This window comes from Trifolium pratense, linkage group LG4, assembly GCF_020283565.1.
Source record: "Trifolium pratense cultivar HEN17-A07 linkage group LG4, ARS_RC_1.1, whole genome shotgun sequence".
Classification (NCBI taxonomy): Eukaryota; Viridiplantae; Streptophyta; class Magnoliopsida; order Fabales; family Fabaceae; genus Trifolium; species Trifolium pratense.
Genome location: NC_060062.1, coordinates 45624478 through 45647303, shown reverse-complemented (window position 1 = coordinate 45647303; position 22826 = coordinate 45624478). Strand labels below are relative to the sequence as shown.

The window sequence follows — 22826 nt, the reverse complement described above, 5'->3', positions numbered from 1 at the left end:
ACTCCCCGTTGGCATACAATTTGTTTTTTTTCTTCTTTCCTTCATGTTTCTCTGTCCAAATTATTTTATTTTGGGCCATCACAAACATGTGCTATTTATTGTCCTTTGAAATGATAAAAATATGTATAAGTTGTACTATACTAATTTGAGTTTTTCAATTGTTTTAGTTTAAAAATTCTTAGTAACCAGTTTGAAATAGCTCTAGCAGTTGGAGTGGAGTAACAACTATACTAAAGACTTTGGTAAGAATTATTCATTCTTTATGACATTTTTACTTAAGTTAAGTTCATTCTGTTGGGAAAAATATTAGGAACATCTTTTAAACACACTTCACTAAACTTATTTGGTTTGCTGTTGAAAATTTGCAAATATTCATAAATATTTACGACTACAAAGTGCCAATCAGACATAGTGTATGTTTGGAACCGTGTTTGGGATGCTCTAATCGCACGTTTGGAATGAAGCTACTAACTGGAGCTTCAGTTTAAATGCACGTTTAATTGGTCGGAAACGATACACATGCCCTTAACCTATCACATCCTTCTTTGAAGTGCTGTGAGGAAAAAGTAAAAGTAAAAATGCATAAGTAAAGAAAGAATATCCAATGCTTTTTCCCCCTTTATTAAATAGAATAGGACAATTTTATTTGTAAATGATTGAACTGGTGTAAATGAAACAAGTTTTTTATCAAAATAGTCATATGAGATGACAAGATGAAAAGATAAGAAACTCATGTATCAAACATGAGTACATGACTTACAATTTTTTATTTTTTTTTATCATACAGAGTCATATATTTTGAATATGTAACATTTATTTTTCAATCACTAACTAAAGTGTAACAATGTATGGTATTCTCTGAAATAAAAATGACCAGCTATTTGCAATTCCAGAATTTTGTTTTTAATTTACTAACTTACAATTTTTAATGACCAATTTGGTGATTTCCTAAAAGAGGTGCCATGCTGGTTTCTTGTTGTAGACCTGTAGCGGATATATGATAGCAACCTATGAATGAGTCCAATGTGTGGGACAAAAGCTTTGGCTTTTTCCTGTTTTTAATTGAAAAGAAATTTGTAGCATCTCAACCATCCATCCCAGCAAATATCCAAGGTGAGTCCATCCACTCTGTTTTGCACTTCTTTGGTCACTTTCATAGTCCTAGGAATGTGAATAGTAGTAGTTTGGTTTGGATAGGCTTTAACAAATTAGGCTGAAAATGGCTCAGCTATATTAATCTTTTTTTCCACAAATTTCACATACTAGTATCTTATGGCTTCTGTTTCATTGTTAAAGAAAATCTAGTAGGTCTTCGCTGCAGGCCTAAAACTAATCTAGACTAGGTAGTCGTTTTGCCTGTATTAAAACTAAAGTGGAAATGTGTTGAAATCGTTTAATAGATATTTTATACCATATGTGTCACAAATGATATTAATATTTGAAAATCATCCAAAATTTTAATGACTATTAATGACATGGCTGGCTTTAAAGTAGAGATGTTCTTGTTCATGATCATCATGTCCTTAATAGTTAAATATGTTGATTTAATTGGTGTTAATTTAACCAAAACAAGAGAAAATATATGTAATTTTAGTTCTGAGACACTAATATTTATTTTTCTTATTTTTGACGAATCACTAAATCCATCATAAAGATAAGTAATATCGTGAACTTCTTTATACAAGAAGCGACCTTGATCATTGTTGATGTTTCAAAAGATTTTTAAGTATGAATATGCCATATTTTATGAGACCATTTTCCACCCTAGAGTCACCTATATTTTTTTTTGTTATCATGATATAAATATGAAGTTTTTACTGCCATTTAATAGTGATTAATTTCCATCAGAAATCTTGTGGAATACACAATGTGAGTTCTCTTCTCCCAATCGATTTTTTTCCCATACACAATAGTCGGGGATTGAACCAATAATCACTTGGTTAAAGGGTCAAAATGTCTTATAACCTTTTTTTTGTCTAATAGTTAGAATTTCATTTTTAAAGGTGAATAATTAGGAATATCAGGGTTAAAACTCTAATCCCTATATATTACATGCAATGTTCTTATCAACTGAGCTATACTTACCGAAAATCTGTTATCACTTGGACCAAGGTTGTATCCCTTATGATATTTAGACAGTAGTACAAAATTTAGTTGGATATTTGGAAGTAAGATGAGGGTAAAAAGGAAAAGGGAATGCTGAATGTTGTGGTCAGCAAAGTAGTCATAAAAGAGATTCTCATCCAAGAGTACGACATGTAACATTAATGCTATAGAGACAGAGGAAATGGACTGGGCGTGGGGTAAAGTAAAGTCACAAGTAATGGGGCTAAGGGAGGGTACAGTACAGAGGAAAATGCCATTGGGTTCAATGAAAGGTTTACTTAAATACTCAGAAAGAGAAAGTGCACAAAACACCTTTTTTCTTCTCATGCATAACACTGTAGTATTATTAACAGGGTTGGATAGTAATCAGATTAGTTGCTATCTAATTTCACTTTTTTCTGTTGACTCCATATTCTTGTTTAGGCAAATTCTATCTATTCATTTCCATTTGTTTTCATTCCATTTTCCCATGGGATATTAACAGAGTTAGTTTTCTATATCAAGTTTACTTGAAAAGGCTGTGATGATGCCAAAATGAAATTCAATTTCCTTTGTTCATATTATTAATGTGGAATTTTTTACACTTGTGAGTTGTGACTTACCAATACTAAGGTTCATTTCATACATCATTCATGTTTATGTTGTCATGTAAGTACTAATCAATTTCACACCTGAAATGGTTATTTGGTAAATTAAGTAATTGTTTTTAAGGATTTAGGTTGTTAGCGGTCCCAATTCCGTGTCTGCACGCAGTCAACTACATCAATGGTCATTCAATAAAGATTTCAAAATCATATTTTAGATTTAACAATCAAAATTTGTATCGAAATTTATACTGTTTGATCTTGAATGACTGTTGAAATTTTGCCAAATTCACCATGATAGAAAATATGCACTAATATGAGTAGAACAGTAGGATAAAAATCCAAGCAGTTTGAATTATGTTTATTTTGTAAAACAATGAGAATAAAATTTGTACAATTAGAGCTTCTCACATTGTCAAATTCTTCCAAGTGGCTGTCATTAAAAGCTGAAAATGTCTTGTACCAATGGTGCCATGTTTTGTTGCAAAATTGTCCAGCAGATAGTGACAGGAATATAACATCTCCATCACACTGCAACCATAAAGAAAACAATTCCAACCTATAGCCGGCCAATCCAAGATCAAAGAAGCATATGTTACAAAGAATATTCGTTTACCTAATAATGTGACAAAAAACATACAAATTAATAATGAGCAACTTTAACATAGGATAGTTAATTTGATGTTAATTTTAAATTAGTACACATCCATATATATAATTATAACCATTCAATTGAAGAAATCAAACACAAGAAGAACGATGAATGACCAACAAATTGTACTAGTGACCGGTTGTGCCATTGGCGGAATTGGCTATGAATACTGCAAAGCATTTGCTGAGAAAAATTGCTGTGTCATAGCCTCTGACATCTCAACGCGGATGAAAGACATGTTAGATTTGGAGTCAGACGATAACATAGAGACACTTGAACTCGACGTGTCATCTCATCAAAGCGCTACTTCAGTAGTAGATGCTATTATATCAAAACATGGTCGTATTGATATTCTAATTAATAACGCTGGAATTGGTAGCACGGGTCCATTAGCCGAATTACCGCTCGATACAATTAGAAAAACATGGGAGATTAACACCTTAGGACAACTAAGAATGGTGCAACAAGTGGTCCCTCACATGGCTATGAAAAAAAGTGGAACCATAGTTAATGTTGGAAGTGTAGTTGGCAATATTTCAACACCATGGGCAGGGTCATATTGTGCTAGTAAAAGTGCAGTTCATGCAATGACAAATAGTTTGAGGTTAGAATTGAAACCATTTGGGATCAATGTTGTTTTGGTTTTGCCTGGTTCTGTTAGATCAAATTTGGGGAAAGCTAATTTGGAAAAATTAAGTGATTATGATTGGAAACTTTATAAGGATTTTAAGGAAGTTATAGCTGAGAGAGCTAGAGCTTCTCAAGGTGAAAAAGCAATGGATGGTAGAGTTTTTGCTAGACATGTTGTTAATAAAGTTTTAGCAACTAAACCACCTAAGCAAATTATTTTTGGTCACATGACTGGTTTGTTTGCTTTGCTTTCTTGGTCTCCTCTTTGGGTTAGAGACATGTTTTTCTCATCACGTTTTGGGCTTAACAGAAAGGTTTGATTTGGGTGTTTGTCATATGTATAATTTTCTTCTATTCTCCTTCTGCATTGCCTAAAATTAGCAAAAAGGTTTATCGAAAGATAGATTCCGGTAAGGTATTTGCGAAGGAAAAAATGTCTATCGAAAGTTGGATTCCGGTTAGTGATGGAGATTTTGAGTATCGCAAGGGATGAGCCGCACCCTAAGTTTTTTTTTTTTTTTTTTATGATAAAAAGTCTTGTTTCATTTTTCACTATTTGGGTCAATGATATATATACTGTTTTATAATGTGATGTGACAATATCTTCATGTTACTATAGCTATTTATTTGAGTTATAAAAGAAATATAGTAAACAGCATGATGCTATGCTAATAGTTATAGAGCAATTTTTATAGTCCTACCAATGTTGATTACATGTGACAATTTTAACTAAACAATTAGTATGCATCTAAAAAAATTTATATGCATCTAATGATCTTACAAATATTAGGAAAGTGTTAATTGTTCAATTGTCTCAAATGTAAGATTTATTTAAACATTATTATTTTTTTCTACTCACTCATACCTCATCTTTAAACTTTTTCCGTAAACCAAAGTATCTTAGGATTAAATGATTAAGAGACTCAAATATCTACTATTTATGTCAGATGTTTTGTCGTTATCTTTAAGCTTTAACTAATGTGAAACTTGATTTGATTTTATTTTTATAATAAAACCAACTTTATAAGGTAAGACTTCTTGTGTGGTCCTAAAAAAAAGTAAGAACTATTTAGACTTATAAACTGTATATAGGCCATGCATGTTTCTAGTTAAAGTAATTAAGAACTATAGAAAACCTAGCTAATAGGTTGCTAACAAGGATTAGTATCTAGTCCAATATTGTTTAAAGATCACAAGAAGGAAAAAAGCATTGTGAACGGAAAGAAAGCAAATTTGACCAAGGCAGTGAATAAGAGCTCCTTTATTTAACTTTCACAAAATACTTCAATTTTGGGGCAAAATGTTAATTGTCTCTAGTGCTTGTGCCTTGTTTGGTGGATATAGTCATCATGATTACCACAATCAAAAAGAGGCTATTTTTTTTTCTCTATTTCTCAACATTCCTCCTGGTCTGGTCCTGCCCTGCATCTTTTCTTTCACTGCTTAAAACTCCATTTATGATCTCTTTTTTCAAACAAAATCATACACTCTAGAATTCCTGTCTCCATGAAATTGGTCATGCAAATTTGCATGCAATGATGCAAACTAATGATTACGATGATCAAATGGAATCTATCTATATTTAAAGTTTTGCACGATATTATTAATCGGATTGAGTCTAACTAAAATGGTAAGTATCTCGTAACGTGACAAACTAACCCAACACATTTTTATGTGTTTATTAAAAAGAGGCCTCCATATCAGTCGCATATCTCAACCGTTCTCAAAGTTAGCGGACATTCAAAGTAGTTTGTAAAAGAAATCTCTAAGATTTAAACTCTGACTACTAACATAATATTACTATCAAGTAACATTTGTTTTAAAAAGAAAGGTCCAATAGCATATTTGATCAAACTAATTAAATATTCAAAATTTTAAAAATTGTATATATATATATGTTGATGATTGTAATGACTATTCTAATGTAGTTCATATCATAGGGAGTTAATATGGTTTGCTGAACATGCAGTAAGGACTGTACCAAAAATTCATTGTAAGGCTTAAGTTAAATAGTGTATACTTGGTTGTCCCACATTCCCACTACATAGAATAAATTAAAATCCACCTATCTTTATTGAGGGAGCATAAGATATATACTTGTTCAATAGTGTATACTTTATGGTAAGTTTAGTCGTATTTCATTTTTTCTTCTATATATCAATCAAAAAAGTGGTTGGTCGTTACTTATTAATTTTAAGAGAAATGTTATACATTCATTTTTTTTTTATATGTTTAACAAGTGTTTAAAGAAACCGTTTAGTATGAACTTAAATTTAAAGTGAAGGAGAAATGAATAATTATAAAAAAAAAATGAAAGATTACATGGTTGTTATAATATAATTAAATTGATACAAAGAGAGTGTGATTATCCACTTACTAGTTTCCCTGTTGAAGAATGTTGATGACTTCACCTATTACACTTTTTGTCTTTGAGCAAATATTGACTTTAATCAGGACCATCACAAAATCTCTCATATCTTATTTGGATTTGCTCACATAGTTAGAGATCTTAGTGATCGTTTGATTATAATTAGACTATTCATACTTTTTAATATATATTTTGATTAAAAAATAAATTTCAAACTTACAATTTGGACGGTTTGATTTTGATCCATCTACCATCGGCGTTCCTGTGGATTGCTTGCCGCACCAAATTCTTTTTTTTTTTTACACATGCACCAAATTCTTTTTGAGAAATATAAAAATCATGTAATGTATCTTGCACTCAATAATTTGAATTCTTCTTTAGTCAAAAAAAAAAAATAAAAAATTGAATTCTTCTTCTTTTATCCAAAAGCTTCATGTTCACCCATTAAGATTGGGGCAGGACAGATCATATAACATATATCACCAATTTTATTTTACAGTTTATTGTTCTGTTGTCCCTACACCATACTTTGACTACAAAAAGCACAATTTACCCTAAAAACATTAGGGTTCATTCCATGAACTTACTCTAGCATGATCATAACCTTGCTTTACTTTTTAATTAATTTTTTTTAAAAAAAATTATGGTTGATGAAGACTTGAGTAAGTCCATAATTTGAAACCTTAGCAACCGTTATGACCATGGGAACAAATCCTCTTCCGTGACATTTTCAATGTAGGGTGTCAAATAAAAACCTCACTCTTCAATTGTCTTTTAATGACTTTGATCGAAATAAGTGAATGACTATAGAGATTTTAACACATTCACATTTTATATACATATATTAATTAATATTAATATATATTTAATTTCACTCTTTATATATATATATATATATATATATATATATATATATATATATATATATATATATATATATATATATATATATCTTTTTGCCTTTTCACCACAAGTTTAATCTGGTTTGAGGCCAGTTATGACATCAAGTGGTTTCAGCCCCCTTCTGATCGCAGTTGTGAGGGATCGATATGTGATCATCCCTATCAAGTTGAGCATCAATCAACACTGAACCAACTAACGATTATTATATTTAATTTCACTCTTAACAATTACTAGTATATTTTTAAATCAATGGTAAGAATAATATTGCACTTTAGCGTCTTCGTGACCATAACTCAGTTGGTAAGGAAATTATATGTCATTGTAGGATCGAAGTTCAAACTTTGATACTCCCACTTATTCACCTCAAAAGATGAAATTTTAGCCAATAAATTACTCGACTAAAAAAATATATCGCAGTTTTGCCTCGAAACATATTGTTATTTAATTTGTTACTCTGTATTTATTTAACAGAATTGTGATGAGCCCATATGAAAGAAAGTGACAAAAGTACAAAAGAAAAGGCAATGTTTTAACCATGAAATATGAATGAATGTTATAATGTTTTATTGGTAGTTTATACCTAATGGTAATTCTTGTGTTTCCAAATCAGTGGCCAAAAGGAAAAACTAGCCCACACTGCATCAGCAGTGAAGGAGTACAAAATTGGTGTTATTGAAACGACGTCGTAAAAACCAGCCCCTATAACTGTGGTGTGGCAGATACATGTCCTCTAGTTAGGAAGTATTGTAGGGGTCCATTGCAGTAGTATACGTGAAACTGTTTTGAAGTGACTCAAGGGACCTGGATGGAGGAGCACTTTGTCTACGACCCGTGATTCTTTGAATCTTTAGAATACACTGTCATTTTTGTTCAAACATAACTGTAATTTCTGTTAAAATAACTTGACATATCGTAGTCGTTTTCGTAGCCAGGACTCTGAAGCAGAGGATGTAAAAAATATGTGAAGTGAGATCGGTTTGGATCTTTTGAGTAAGTGGTGCAAAAAAAATAATTTTAGGAGGTTCAAAATGTAAAATATATAGAAATATAAGTGTATATATACTCTGTCTCCGCCACTGGTTGGAGTTCTATCGAAATTCATTGTTATTTTAAATATACACTTATATATTACGGTCTTTTAGAATTTCACGTTAGATGATATACACTTCTTAAAAACTCCGACTTTAAATGGTGTCCCACAAGTGGACGGTGAAATTGATCCCATCAGATAATTCTAGGGCCAAATATCGAGTTTTAAAAAATAAAAAAGTAGTGGATAGTTTTTACTTTTTACCTTACAAACCAATTTGATAGGATTGAGTTAACTTAAATTCTAAGAAAAGCAACCAAGCAAGCAAAATAGAGTAGCAAGTTTAACTACATTAAATGAATTTCATGTTACATTTTTATGCAATGTTCACCTAGCTTGACCAATAAATTATGAGAGTGACTAGTTGCATACACTATACAAGAATAAGGACTCTGCCTTCTCCATTTTTGGGTGAAACACACAGGTCTTTTTTTAGATGACAACAACTATTTTTCAATAGCATTTTTTCAATTAATATTATTATTATTTTTCATCCAATAAGTGAGAACACACTCCTACATAAAAGAGAAAAAGAAATAAAGCAAAATAAAAAAAGGGAATGAAAGGAGCGTAGAATAAAGCAAAAGTTAATGTCTTTCTCTTACACGGATCCCCATAGAATATCAAGTCTTACCATTGCTTGCTGGAATACATTCTTTTTGTTTAGTTTAAAGGAACTTGCTTTGTTCCCTTTAGATACACTCTTATACCAAAGAGAGTTTAATTTATAGTTACATTTCTTTACATTGTTAATCTTTAGTACATTATGCAAAAAATGTACTACTTATAAATATGGTATGATTAGTATATGATTGAGTTGCATTGTTTTGTTTCTAGACATATTTTGTTACATTTTTTTTTTTTTGTGAGAGAAAAAATGAAGAGTATGATGGAAAATGATGATGAGAGTGTTGACATTAACAATGAGAATAATTGGTTAGGTTTTTCACTATCTCCTCAAATGAATAATCAGTCACAACATTCTTCATCTTCTTCTGCTTCTGAAATAGTTCCACTTTCATCAAGCTTTTACAATTCTACCCCTCTTAGTAACTATTGTTTCTCTTATGGACTTGAACATGAAAATAATGTTGGTTTGTATTCTTTACTTCCCATTATGCCCCTCAAATCTGATGGATCTCTTTATGAAATGCCCCCACAAACACAAGGTTAGCTCAAATTAATATTTTGTTGCATTTTTGTAATTTTGCAACAATTTTTTTTTTCTTGGTGACTAATTTTTATTTTCTATTTTTGTGAAGCAATGACACCAAAACTTGAGAATTTTTTAGGTAATGAAGCTATGGAAACTCCTCATTATGCATGTACTAGTACTACTGTCACAGAAACAATGCCTTTGAGTTTAGACAGTATGTTTCAAAATCAAGTTCAACACATGAACAATCAACAACAATTATCATATTATGATTTAATGTTAGAAGGGTCAAAGCAAAATCAAAATTCAAGTGGAAATTTTCATGTTTCAAACATAGGTGAAGATAATGGACTTAGTGGTTTAAAGAATTGGGTTTTAAGGAATTTTCCAGCTAGTCATGGACATGATAATTCAAAGATGATTGTTCCGGTTGTTGTCGATGAAAATGTCGGTGAATCTTGTTCCAATATTGGTTCAATGGCTTATGGTGATTTGCATTCTTTGAGCTTATCAATGAGTCCTAGTTCACAATCTAGCTGTGTTACAACTTCACAGAATATGTCATCTGCTGTTATTGATAATAATTCTGTTGCTATTGATACTAAGAAAAGAGGAAATGAAAAGATTGAACAGAAACAAATTGTTCATAGGAAATCTATTGATACTTTTGGTCAAAGAACCTCTCAATATAGAGGTGTAACAAGGTTTGTTTTTTATGTTTAAAGATTATGTTTTTATTTTGTGTTTTTGTGTTTTTTTTAAAAAAAAATTATTTTTAAAGGGTATTTTAATTTTTTTTATTAGGCATAGGTGGACTGGGAGATATGAAGCTCATCTATGGGACAACAGTTGCAAGAAAGAAGGCCAAAGCAGAAAAGGAAGACAAGGTAAGAATGTGACAATGTGCACGTTTGAATTCACGATGAATTTGACAAAATCCGGACGATTTTGTTGAAATTTCATTATATAACTTTTGTCAGAATTACAATGTAACACCGTGATTCTGTTAAATTCGCCGTGAATGTGAATCTAAGATGCACTATATTCCTTGGCACTTTTTTTATTTTGTTTTTTCTAGTGTATCTTTTTTGTCAGACATATAACATATCTCATTTACTCATTATTCATTTCTCACTTTTGTTTTTGGTTTTTGTTTTCTTTGCTTGGTGGGGAATGCTTATTCTACTCAAAATATTTGATGAAACATAGTTTATCTTGGTAAGGTTTCATGCTGAATGAAATTCCTTGAGCTTATATATCATTTAATTTAATATTTTTGTTATGTTTTTAACAAAAAAAAGGAAAATTAATATTAATTAGAGTCATTCCAAAATTTTGATTTTAGGTGGTTATGATATGGAAGAAAAAGCTGCTAGAGCTTATGATCAAGCAGCACTTAAGTATTGGGGACCATCCACTCACATAAACTTCCCTGTTAGTATTAGTATTAACAATGATTAATAGCTTTTTTTTCTTTTTCATATTCCCTTTATAATTTCTATTAATTTAATTTTTTTGATAACAGTTGGAAAATTATCAAAATCAACTTGAGGAAATGAAAAATATGACAAGACAAGAATATGTTGCTCATTTAAGAAGGTAAAAAAACTTTGCTAGTTCTTTCTATAATCTCATGTTACTTGTTCATAACATGTTTAACTTTTGCTTTATCAGAAAAAGCAGTGGATTCTCAAGAGGAGCTTCCATGTATAGAGGAGTAACAAGGTCTTATAGGCTATTAATTACTTAGTATATACCATTAAAATTTAATTAATAATATTTATATTTGAATAAAAGAAAATATTTATTTTTTTTTCAAATTCTTGTTCACTTGGTAGCAGACACCACCAACATGGAAGATGGCAAGCTAGAATTGGTAGAGTTGCTGGTAACAAAGATCTATATCTTGGAACCTTCAGTGAGTTCTTTCATACCCTTTGCTTAATTTTACTATATACACTTCAGAATCAAGATGTGTCTGGTGTTTGATACGTGTTGGTCTGACATGTGGTTACATTTAATCACGTTTATTTTCATAAACTATTATCGTGTCTACGTGTCAGTATCAATGCTATATATCTAGTGTATGTATTTGTGTTAGTGTTTAAAAAATGTGTCATTTACACGGATTCCTCACTACTAGTTGTTCACTTAAATATGATCCAATGTTAATTTTATCCGAAAAACTTAAACTGTTAGGTACACAAGAGGAAGCGGCCGAAGCCTACGACATAGCAGCTATAAAATTCCGAGGAGCTAATGCAGTAACCAACTTTGATATCGTAAAATATGATGTTGAAAAAATCATGGCAAGTAGTAACCTTCTTAGCATTGAATTTGCTAGAAGGAACAAAGAGGTTGTCGATACAACTCAACACATTGATCAAAACAAGCCTAATTCTTCTGCTTATGACAACAACACTCAAGAAGCAATTTTAATGCAGAAGAATATGGTTCTGTATCAATCCTCTCAACAACAGAATCAACCAAGAATTGAGAATGAAAGAACTCATCAATCATTTTCATCGGTATCTTTCGATAACATGTTTCATCAAGAAGTAGTTGAGGAAGCAAGTAAGATGAGAACACATGTATCAAATGCTTCTTCATTGGCTACAAGTTTAAGCAGTTCAAGGGAAGGTAGTCCTGATAGAACAAGCTTACAAAATCTCTCTGGAATAATGCCTTCAACAGCTTCTAAACTATTGGTTACTAATGCTCCAAATAGTAATGTGAATTCATGGGACCCTTCACTTCATCTTAGGACTCAGATGCCAGTTTTTGCTGCTTGGACTGATGCATAGTCCCTTTCTTTGTCTTAAACTTTCAATTTTATTTTTTTGCTTTTTGCATGGAGGGACACAATATGAAAGAAAAGGGTGATAGGAGCTAGTAGAATGAGAGTTTAATTACTTATTCCTCAAGTTTAAACTTTTTTGATACAAAAAAGTTTAGGTTAGTTGAATCTCATACGACTACTAATGTTAAGGCAAGCTTCGAGACTCAAACTCCAATTTAAACTTTAAGTAATTACGATATGTCTTATGGCCTAATATTTTCGATTCAATGATACAAACCATGCTTTAAAATTGCGATTGCAATTACGCCGCAAACATTTATATCATTACGAAAAACTCGAAATCCTTTATATTGATGTCGTAATCCATGATAGAAAAAGACTAGAAGGCTATGAAAAGGTGATGATTGAGAGAATGAAATGATTAAGGCAATATGGTAATGGAGGAGACACAATTCATCATTATTTTCAACATTGCATGTCTCAATTATGCTTAGTTGGGTCTGAAATATCTATTTAAGTTTATCCTTTTGACCATAATAATTATATTGTTGATGTCATTGATACTGATTTTCCAAGTCTAAGGTCATCATTGCTTAATACCTTTTCTTGTTAACTTTGTCTAAAGGTAGAAGATATTCTCTTACTATACCTAATTGAAACAAAAAAGCAGTGGGGTGCAAAATTAGATTCCTTCAGAATGAATCACTTTATGTGATCTGATTGATGACTTAATACCATTATCATATTGAAATTTGTTTGCTGCATTAAGGAAAAACTTAAGGGTGTTAAAACTTTTTTAAACTTTTCTTCAATTATTATAAACATTCTAATGATATTGACTCTCAAATGTAATCTTTGTATGTGTTCATTGTAGGAAAACTACCTTAATTAGTGACCAAACTCAAATGTAAATTCTCCTCAGAAGCATTTTGCATGCTAATCTATATATTCAAAAGATTGGATAATGTATATATAGTTAGTGAAGTTGTATGACAGAAAATGTACTTGGGGAATCCTGCAAATTAATGGAATTAATGGACAAATGCAATAATTCACATTCACATGATGATGAACATATAACACCTACAAAGTATACAGACAGGAAATTCAATATATGAATCTATTCCTTCTATGAAAGACAGACACCTCAAAGATTATGCGCGTGTTTGTGTCCAATTTTTATAGACACGTGTTCGAGAACTTAAATATGTTGGGAGCCTTAAAAGACTAGAGTGGATTATTCCATTGTACTAAAAGTAACCGCACAAGTTAATTTTGACAATACATCTTCACTCAAAACCTTACATATCTTCTCACTTATTTTCAGCTTGACAAAAATGAGTTTAAGTTACCGCAGAAAATTATGGCCAAAAGTACAAAAATCGTTCCTTAAACCTTTAGGCAACGATTTTTCAGCCGTGGAATATGCAGCTGATGCCTGAAGGTTTCAGCCACAGTTTTCCTACTTCATGCGAACTTCCCTAATAGTCGACTAAGATCTCTTCTTTATCTTATTTTTCATAGTCGATTGATAGCCTGCCTAAATCGAGGACCCACTCAGCCATAGTCTTTGACCGGATACGAAATCACTGGTGCTCAATCTATTGGTATTTTTATGGGCATTCTATCTATCGTTGTAGGATCTGTATTCAAGATCACTGCAGTTCCTTTTCGGGTGGCTGACTACCGCCTAGGTGGTAGGGTAGGGTGGATGGTACCGCTCAGATTTCGGCCAATCGAAATCCAACTTAAGTTCAGGCGTACCAAATGTGAAGACTACAACACTATCTCATCCTCCCTTGTGGCAAAAATAGTATATCCACTCCTAAGCAAGGATCCCTTTATTTTTGTTCTTTTTATCCTTTAATTAAGTGGGCGTGCCCTCCCAAATTTAAAAAGATAAAGTGGGTAACAACATATGGTAGCAAAATAGCCTTATAAGGCAAAAGCAACAACTAAACTTACATGTAAAAGGTAACATGCCAACGGCAAGATTAACGTGACAAAATCAAAAGAATGAAATATTGTTGTCAAAAATATCAGCATGCATAAGAATATTGAGGCATTTCACATTTGCAAGCCTCTGTTTCGTGGGGAAGGGGTTTGGAAAAAGTTGAATAATTCATGCACAAAAAATCAGAAATATTATGCAGAATTTCGGTGGTTTCAAACTGTGTTTTTTTTAATGCAAAGCATGATATCTTGAGTCGGATAAGACAACAAATGTGACTTTTCTAAACCAAAAAAGTATTTGGTAAAGAAAATAAAATTGAAGTAATAAATCTTAATACAAGCTTATATTTTGTTTGGGGTTGTCGTCAAGCTTTGATAAATTTGAAGCCAAAATATTATCGAAAACTCTAGTACTCAATGCCATGTTATATTTAATTTCATATTAATTTATAATTAAAAAAAATCATATTTTTAAATAAATTTTACCTAGTGGATAGTATTCAATAATGTAAATTGGATACTTAAAAATTTATGCAATCATCATTAAAATCGGTGAAAGTTCACTAATCGTTAGTTGGTTCAGTGGTGATTGGCGCTGAACTTGGTAGGAAGGACCGCAGTTCGATCACCCGCAACTGCGATCGGGAGGGGGTTGAAACCACTTGACACGTGAACCAGATTCAGCTGGTGATGAAAAACAAAAAAAAATCGGTGAAAGTTCATAACAAACTTTTCTAGCACGCATTCTGTAAAAAAAAAAAACTTTTCTAGCACGCATACAAGCGACAAATTAACTTGACTAAGAATCTAAGATTTAACACATATTTTTAATTGAAAGATTTTTAGTTATTTAAATTTTTATTTTATCTTTATCGTCAAAAAAGTAAATAAATATTCGTCAAAAAAAAGTAAATAGATAATTTTATCTTTTGGCAATTAATCTTTAGGAAATTAGAACTATAAAAAATTGTTGCTAACACTAAAATATACCCCAAATGAAAAATTAAAGACAATAAAATATATCTAAGAAATAAACATAAACTTTCTTTAATTTTTCATTTATTAAATTTCAATGAGATTAAGAGAATAAAAGGGCCAAAAACTGTCAAAAAGAAAAAGAGAATAAAAGGGCCTAAATATCATAAGGCCCAACTAACAACCAAATATAATAGAAGTCCTAATTCATAGATTATATAACTAAGTATTTAATGATGTTTTCTCTCTAGGCCTCTCATGTATCTTTTATACCCCCAAATATTCCAATTTTGCCCTTGCTAAAAACTTCGGTTCGCAGAAACCGAAGTTTTTTCTAGTTCAAATTTAGGGATAATTCGGTTAACAGAAACCGAATCGGTTCGTAACAACCGAAGTTTTTTTGAAGGGCAAAAAAATAAAATTCGGGGGGAAAAGAACCATGGGGGGCCTAAAGAGAAAACATCGTATTTAATTAATTACTACCTATTCTATCAATTTTTTATATATATATATATATATATTTAGTTAAGGCCCGAGTACTAGTTAACATAAAAAAAAAAATGTTAACATGTTCTTAATCTCATTGAAAAATGGGGTTGAAAAGAAACACGGGGAGTGGGAAGAAAAAATTCAATGCTCATCCATGTAAAAGGATCTACTGCTTGTCAAAAGAGGCCCATGGAAACCATAATCTTATGAAACTTTCTCTTTAGACCTCCTGGTATTGCTCCTAAACCCTAAATTCTAAACCCAAAAATACATCTGAATTTAAACTCTGGTTTGTATCCTACGATTTGAAATAGATATAGGTTTACATTTCAGAATCGCTTAAATTTGAAACCTACGTTCCAAAATAACCGAAGGGACAAATTTTGTGTATTCTAACATTACAGTTACATTCCAAAAAATGAAGTTTGATTAAAAAAAACATTATATTTTTTCTAATGATTTCACAAGCTTCTCGTCAGTTTCAAAAGTGTTTTTACTTTTTGTATGTGTAGAGGTGGAAAAAAAGTTTTTTCTACCTCTACATTTATCCTTTTACTCTTACAAACAAATCAATATTCTCATTTTACTCCTTCCAAAAAACTTAAAAAAATGAGTTTTAATCACTTTACAAAGTTTTCCGGAAAAAGTTAGCCACGGTTAAAGCGTGGCAAATATTAGAATATAGAAAATTTGTCCCTTCCTATCCATCTTTTCTCATTTTTTGGAGTGTAACTCCATCCAACCTCTATTGAAAGTTGAAACTCAACCTTTATGTAGTTCTGTTTTCTCTAATCATCAACCTCTATTTTCATCTTCTTAAATCTTCATGATGATGTTTTTCAAATTCTAAGTAACATTTGTACGGATAAGAATATCCTCAATACATTATTTATTTTTCATATGGATAGATATAGGATATATATTGTCAAAAACAAAAAAAAAATATAGTATCTATAGAGCAATTACTTGAAAGTAGATTTTATAAAACCGTTCTTCTTATCTAATAGGAATGGATCCAATGAAGAAAAATTACTTTTTGAGATTATCCATTGATATTTATTTTTGGCACGCATCAATGTTAATTTTAAGAAAAGTTTTCCTTTCATTTAAATTTGCACGATGATACACAATTTACACAAAATCAATCGGTCATTTGCACGAGGATACACAATTTACACAAAATCAACCGGTCATATAATTAACATTTGTACTGTAAAAAAAAAAAATATAATTAACATTTGTTTGTTTGATAAAATTCAACTTATTTTAAGCCACTACAATTGATCTAGTGGAGAGGGGTTTGGGTAGTACATTATAGATCCTGGATTCGATCCTCAGCTCATTGTAAACCAAAAAAGAAAAATTCAACTTATTTTTTTGGTGACATCAATTTATTTATTTTGTATAAAATAATTTTATACGATTATTCAATAAAAATTTATTAACATGTCTTGTGCGTATTATTTTTTCCTGAAAAGAAAAAGAGAAAAAAGAATATGCACTGACAGTGTAAAATTATTTTACACTGTCAACCAATACCAACCATGTTTTCCGCCACATCATCCCACTAAACTAAACTCCACTTTCTTAATATGATGTGGAAGAATGCTTCATTCTTATTAGTTGTCAGTGTACAATTAATTTACACTGACGGTGCGTAGTCTTTAAACTAAACTTAACTTATTTACATTGTTGTATCTTGTATGTGAGATACTCTTATGTGGTCACATGACCAAATAATTTGGATTTGGTCACACTCACAAAACTATATAAAATCATTTAATAATTTAAAAAGAAAATATTATTTAATTATTTTTTAAATAATTATTTCACTTTTGTATCTCAACTAATCAAACTCACAAAAGGAGGCATATGTGATTCTCATATGGAATGTGTACCTTTTTTGTTTTGAATGATATAGTTTGATCAAACAAACCTTTAAGAACTCATACAGTATAACTTGAAGACACTTGAGAATAATGTTAAGTTCATATAAACTAATTCTAAGTTTTCCTATTCTTTTAGCAAGCAAGCATCTTAATGCTTGTCCATAAGTGGTAAAAACAAAATTACTTGTGATTGATGACATTATACTAACATGTTTATAGGAATACAAAAGTTACCAAATGGTGAATAATCAATTACTCAAATTTCAATATATATATATCAGTTGTATGATTTGATGTGGAAAATTTGACAGGTTGGATTGTAAGACATCTTAGATGCAGCTTGTTCAAACTTCTTGACAGCAGCTTCATTTTCTTCTAAGGCTGTTTCACTAAAAAATTCTTTCCACCATGATGAACTCCGCATTTTCGCCTACATAATCAGAGCAAAATTGTTTGTGTCAGCAGCAATGATAAGAAAAAACCTTCTAAAACAACTCAATAAAATTGATATTTTTGTAAGAAACTCTATTATCATTGTTCTGTTATAAAGACAAAATCACCATGAACAAAGATTATAGAGGTATTCCAACTAGCTCAAGTAGCATTTGTCATTAATAGTTAATACTTATAAGTGAATAATGCATATGCAGCAGCGTTAAAACTCTTAGGGAGAGTTTGCCGCCCATCTGGTTCTCACAAGGCTCGAGGGATTAGTCTCTACAGTTTCGGGCAGAGGATACCTGGTTTATTCTAAAAAAAGAATTATGCATATGCTTTGTCAAGCTCTACTATCATTTTTAACATCTTATTTTTAAAGTGGCACCATTAACCAACAAGAGAAAACCACTCACCGGGCGTCCAAACTTGGATAATTGTGCTACTTTAGCTCTCTGTTGTCCAGGGTAACCTTAAAAGACAAGAAAGCACCAAAATTACAAGACTAAGTTAAATTGAAATTACATGAACAGAAAACTGCTATTCTTCAATGTAATATTGTGAACAGAAAGCTGCATTAGTGTATATCGGTGTGTGAGAGATCGAGATCGAGTTTACTTTCAAAATGAAGTACCTGTTAAAATAATAACACCATCAGCCGATACCCTTATTAGCTCAGGAAGAGTTTTGTTTAAATATTTTGGAGACATGTAATCCAAAGCATCAGATACTATAACATGTGAAAAAGACTTTGGCCTGTATGGTAGAGGAAATTTTATATCCGAAACACGTACGATGCCTTTACGCACTAGAGCTTTGCAATTCCTATCAGCATCTTCTATGTCATATGGCTCTACACCCCATGCTTCAACTTCTCCTTCTTTTAAAAATTTGGATACTACTGAACAACTCTCGGGGCCGACATGCAAGACATTTTGCATGTTGTCGCCATATACATTCTTCAAAATAGGAATTGCATTTTGAACTTCAAATGTGCACGAAAAATCACCACCTACAAGATAGAACAAAATTTATATCTGTTGATAACAGATGTTTAAGCGTGCCTTTCTAAGACAATGTATGTAACAGAACAATTTTGTTGAGGCACATAACTGATTTAATGGCCGATTTTTCAAATCGGTTGTTAAATAGATCACTACAAAGACCGAAACATTCCAGTCACTAAATCAGTCCCTATATCCCGAATTTTTAGTCATAAATTACCATACTGTATCTCTCTGATCTTAAACTTTACAACCAACGTTACTTAAAGAAATACTACTTGTACAACAATTTCAACACAAATGCACACAACTGCTAAAAGGTGAAAACCAAGGAACCGGCTTACACCTCTTTTGGTTAAACTTGGATGCAACTGCATCGCCAGATGCAAGATATTGTACTGTGACCTGTGAAGCACGAACACTCCTTAGATAGTGTTGGACACCGACACAACACTGACACTTATAATTACATTGAATTGTGTCATTTTCTCAATTATTATTGGTGCCGACGTGTCATTGTCCGTGTCATGTCTGTGCTTCATAATATGTGACAGATTATGTAAGTACTAAAAACCATATGAGTTTCTATGACACACTTCTCAAGCAAGCAAAGCCCTTAACTCATTGGATTCATTTTTTGTGAAGAATTCTGAATGTTCCATTGGTGCATCTAGATTTAAAGACTGAAGAGTGTGACCAATCATTGTACTAAATACTAATTTTCTTAATGTACACAACTTGTTCAAAATTTTACTAGCTTTCTTCCACCAATGTTTTGGATGAAAGGAAATGCTAATACTTTCAAGAAAATGAGTTCTCAAAAACAACAATAAAATACTAATTATACGTATAGTAGTCTCAATATAACATTCTGGAAACATGGTCACATTACCTTCAAGTCTGCTAACAAAACCATTCTTTCCTCCAAATAAACCTGTTCACTTAAAAATTTAAGATTAGTCTGTCCATAAATATACATGGAAATAGAAAAATGGTTTAGAATCCCGTGAACCATCGAGTCTTTGAACGCAAGTTGCGTCTGATGTTGACTTGTATTTAAATATTACGGCCTAGGTTATACACTACCCCAAAGGGCAGTCGCTCTCGCTTTGCTCAAGCAACTTGTCTACTTATCAGTAACTATGAATCATACTCAACATTTAAGAATATATGTTCATTTTAATATTTACATATAATTCTCCTTATCCATCGGTTTTTCACCCGAATTTTTAGGATATGCTGCATTGGCGGCAATTGAAGACAAACAAATTGTATAATGAGAAAGGCCTTAATGATGTTACCTCCTGATCTACCAAAAGCATAAAAGATGAGAAAGAAAGCTCCCTGAGATTAAAAAGAATAATTATTATTATCATAAATTGTATTATTAAGAAAAACAGAACCAGCCTTAAAAATAAAAAAATGCATGTATGAAATTACCAAAAGCACAAGCACTATGGACAATACAGGAGAAGAATTTGGTTTGGAATTCAAGAGTCCTGAAAAGGGAAAGGTTCCACCACTGCGTCTTGTGGAACTTGCTTGTCTCCTTGACATTACTTCTTATCAAAATGTGATTCCTATAACAAAAAATATATAATGATTAGAATCTTAACATATGATATTAAGATTGAATAAATGAGTAAACATAGTGAATGCAAATTGAAGAAAGAGAGAATGGAAAGTGAAGTACCTTAGATCACATTCATAACTGTATGCATCTGAAATGGAACAGAGAGAGTTTTGTTAGATCTAAGCGGAACAAGAGATACTCTTACGTGGTCATGTGACCAAATAATTTGGATTTTGTCACACTCACAAAATAATATAAAATCATTTAATAATTTAAAAAGAAAATATTATTTAATTATTTTTTAAATAATTATTTCACTTTTGTGAGTGTGACCAAATCCAAATTATTTAGTCACGTGACCACACAAGAATATCTCGTATGACAGGTACCAGAGATGGTTGCTAAAAACTACAAAAAAAAAAATGACAGATTTTAATTTTATGGTAAAAATAAAAACTCTAATATGAAGCATAGATAATATGAATGATTTTATCAACATAAAGTATTGTTTTAAGAAGTGTCCTTATATCGGACTTGAATAACCTTCTATTTTTTGGAATTTCTTTTTGCACCCTCATCCTTTTTGCGCGCCTCATGTGCATCTATTTTTACTCCCTTACAAGTTAAATAGTGAGTGTGTAAGGTTATAAAATCTGAAAAAACACAACGGAGCTTATAGAAGTTTAATTCCTTTTTCCCCCTCACCCTTCCTTCCCCCCATTGAAAATATTTTTAATGAAACACTATTCGCAAGTTAAAATGCGAACCCTTCCCTCATCCTCATGAAAATATAATGAATGAAACTCTGTGATTAAATAGTGAAAAAAGGGTTTTCAATTTATAGAATTCTAGTGTACGTGTGATAGGTTGAGGCTATGTCACAGCTACTTGAATTGGCCACTGTCCAAGACTATATTTTCACTGGCCTCTAGTGCGGTTGTGACATAGTATCGATCAATCACACACACACACACACTATAATTCTTTAAAGGCTTAAATGCAATTTTGCCCCCCTGTTTTGATTAAATCGGAATTTTACCCCCCCACTGTTTTAAAATGCGGACTTTTACCCCCCCTGTTTTATAATTTTTTGGATTTTGCCCCCCCGCTAAAATTCTGCACAAAATCTGCTTTCGAGTCTCAACTTCAATGTTTCGCACAGAATTCAATTTGGACCCATAATTTACCAAACTGGTACCTAAATGACAACAATCGAGTTATTTTTTCCACAGAATCAAACTCCACTAAATTTGGAGTTACACAGAGAGATTAATTATCATTTTAGTGAAGGTTTGTCCAAATTAATTATTGTATGGAACTACTAATGGTATTTTTGCCATGTCTCTCACCTTGTAGCTCATTTTTCAATAGTATTTACATGTCTTGAAAGCTAATAAAATTACCCTTGTTTTCATTTCAATTTCGTCGAATTTGGAGTTACGATGTGTTTGGTAGACGATGTTGAATTTGAAGGTCAGAAGTAGATTTCTGCAAAATTAGTAATTGGACAAACCTTCACTAAAACGGTAATTAATCTATCTTTGTAACTCCAAATTTAGTGGGGTTTAATTATGTGCAAACATAACTCGATTACGATCATTTCAGTATCCATTTTGTGAATTATTGATCCAAATTGAGTTGTGTGCGAACCTTTGAAGTTGTGACTCGAAAGCAGATGTTTTGTAGAATTTTGGGGGACATACCTTCACTAAAACGATAATTAATCTCTCTTTGTAACTCCAAATTTAGTGGGGTTTGATTCTGTGGAAATCTAACTCGATTACGGTAATTTCGGTATCCGTTTGGTGAATTATTGATCCAAATTGAGTTGTGTGCGAAGCTTTGAAGTTGAGACTCGAAAGCAGAATTTTAGGGGGGGCAAAATCCAAAAAATTATAAAACAGGGAGGTAAAAGTCCGCATTTTAAAATAGGGGGGTAAAATTCCGATTTAATCAAAACAAGGGGGTAAAACTGCATTTAAGTCTTCTTTAAATTGAAAACTCTTTATTATTTTTCAATCACCAAGTCACTCATACGGTATTTCATTTAAAATATTTTTATGAGGGTGAGATTAGAGCTATCAAAATGGGTAGCCCGTATGAACCGGCCCGCCAAACTCGAATAATTGTAGGGCTTGAGCCCAATAAAACCCAAATTCGTTTTGGTCGGCCATTTAGGTAGTACGATTTGTGTTTCATTCAAAATATTGGTCATTGTG

General features: G+C 31.6%; 3 protein-coding genes across 4 annotated transcripts; 2 read left to right on the top strand and 1 right to left on the bottom strand.

Annotated features, from left to right (window-relative positions):
* The first annotated feature begins 3449 nt into the window (after positions 1 to 3449).
* On the top strand, positions 3450 to 4461 carry LOC123921019 (short-chain dehydrogenase PC-15-like). Its single transcript, XM_045973392.1, has one exon. The coding sequence runs from the start codon at positions 3450 to 3452 to the stop codon at positions 4290 to 4292; it is 843 nt and encodes a 280-aa protein (XP_045829348.1). The 3' UTR covers positions 4293 to 4461.
* Positions 4462 to 8854: 4393 nt separating this feature from the next.
* On the top strand, positions 8855 to 12527 carry LOC123921018 (AP2-like ethylene-responsive transcription factor ANT). 2 transcript variants are annotated; one of them, XM_045973391.1, is made up of 9 exons: positions 8855 to 9502; positions 9626 to 10193; positions 10294 to 10376; positions 10699 to 10707; positions 10835 to 10923; positions 11015 to 11088; positions 11164 to 11214; positions 11331 to 11407; positions 11689 to 12527. In XM_045973391.1, the coding sequence occupies exons 1-9, from the start codon at positions 9142 to 9144 to the stop codon at positions 12291 to 12293; spliced, it is 1917 nt and encodes a 638-aa protein (XP_045829347.1). In that variant the 5' UTR covers positions 8855 to 9141; the 3' UTR covers positions 12294 to 12527. The 2 variants fall into 2 exon arrangements, with proteins under 2 accessions (XP_045829347.1, XP_045829346.1); XM_045973390.1 differs by having other exon boundaries at positions 8856 to 9502; positions 9596 to 10193.
* Positions 12528 to 17775: 5248 nt separating this feature from the next.
* On the bottom strand, positions 17776 to 20812 carry LOC123921017 (probable pectin methylesterase CGR3). Its single transcript, XM_045973389.1, has 7 exons — positions 20728 to 20812; positions 20475 to 20614; positions 20336 to 20378; positions 19927 to 19968; positions 18665 to 19042; positions 18447 to 18502; positions 17776 to 18025 (listed from the first exon to the last, which is right to left on the bottom strand). The coding sequence occupies exons 2-7, from the start codon at positions 20589 to 20591 to the stop codon at positions 17873 to 17875; spliced, it is 789 nt and encodes a 262-aa protein (XP_045829345.1). The 5' UTR covers positions 20592 to 20614; positions 20728 to 20812; the 3' UTR covers positions 17776 to 17872.
* Between the last annotated feature and the right edge of the window lie 2014 nt (positions 20813 to 22826).

Bases quoted from the DNA above. Each gene is read 5' to 3' on its own strand.
- LOC123921019 (XM_045973392.1), top strand. From the start codon at position 3,450: ATGAATGACCAACAAATTGTACTAGTGACCGGTTGTGCCATTGGCGGA.
- LOC123921018 (XM_045973390.1), top strand. From the start codon at position 9,142: ATGATTGAGTTGCATTGTTTTGTTTCTAGACATATTTTGTTACATTTT. The intron at 10,924-11,014 runs GTTAGTATTAGT...TTTTGATAACAG, and splicing joins CCACTCACATAAACTTCCCT to TTGGAAAATTATCAAAATCA. The intron at 11,089-11,163 runs GTAAAAAAACTT...TTGCTTTATCAG, and splicing joins TATGTTGCTCATTTAAGAAG to AAAAAGCAGTGGATTCTCAA.
- LOC123921017 (XM_045973389.1), bottom strand. From the start codon at position 20,591: ATGTCAAGGAGACAAGCAAGTTCCACAAGACGCAGTGGTGGAACCTTT. The intron at 20,379-20,474 runs GTAATTTCATAC...TTTTAATCTCAG, and splicing joins CCATAGTGCTTGTGCTTTTG to GGAGCTTTCTTTCTCATCTT. The intron at 18,026-18,446 runs GTGAGTGGTTTT...CTGATTATGTAG, and splicing joins TATCCAAGTTTGGACGCCCG to GCGAAAATGCGGAGTTCATC.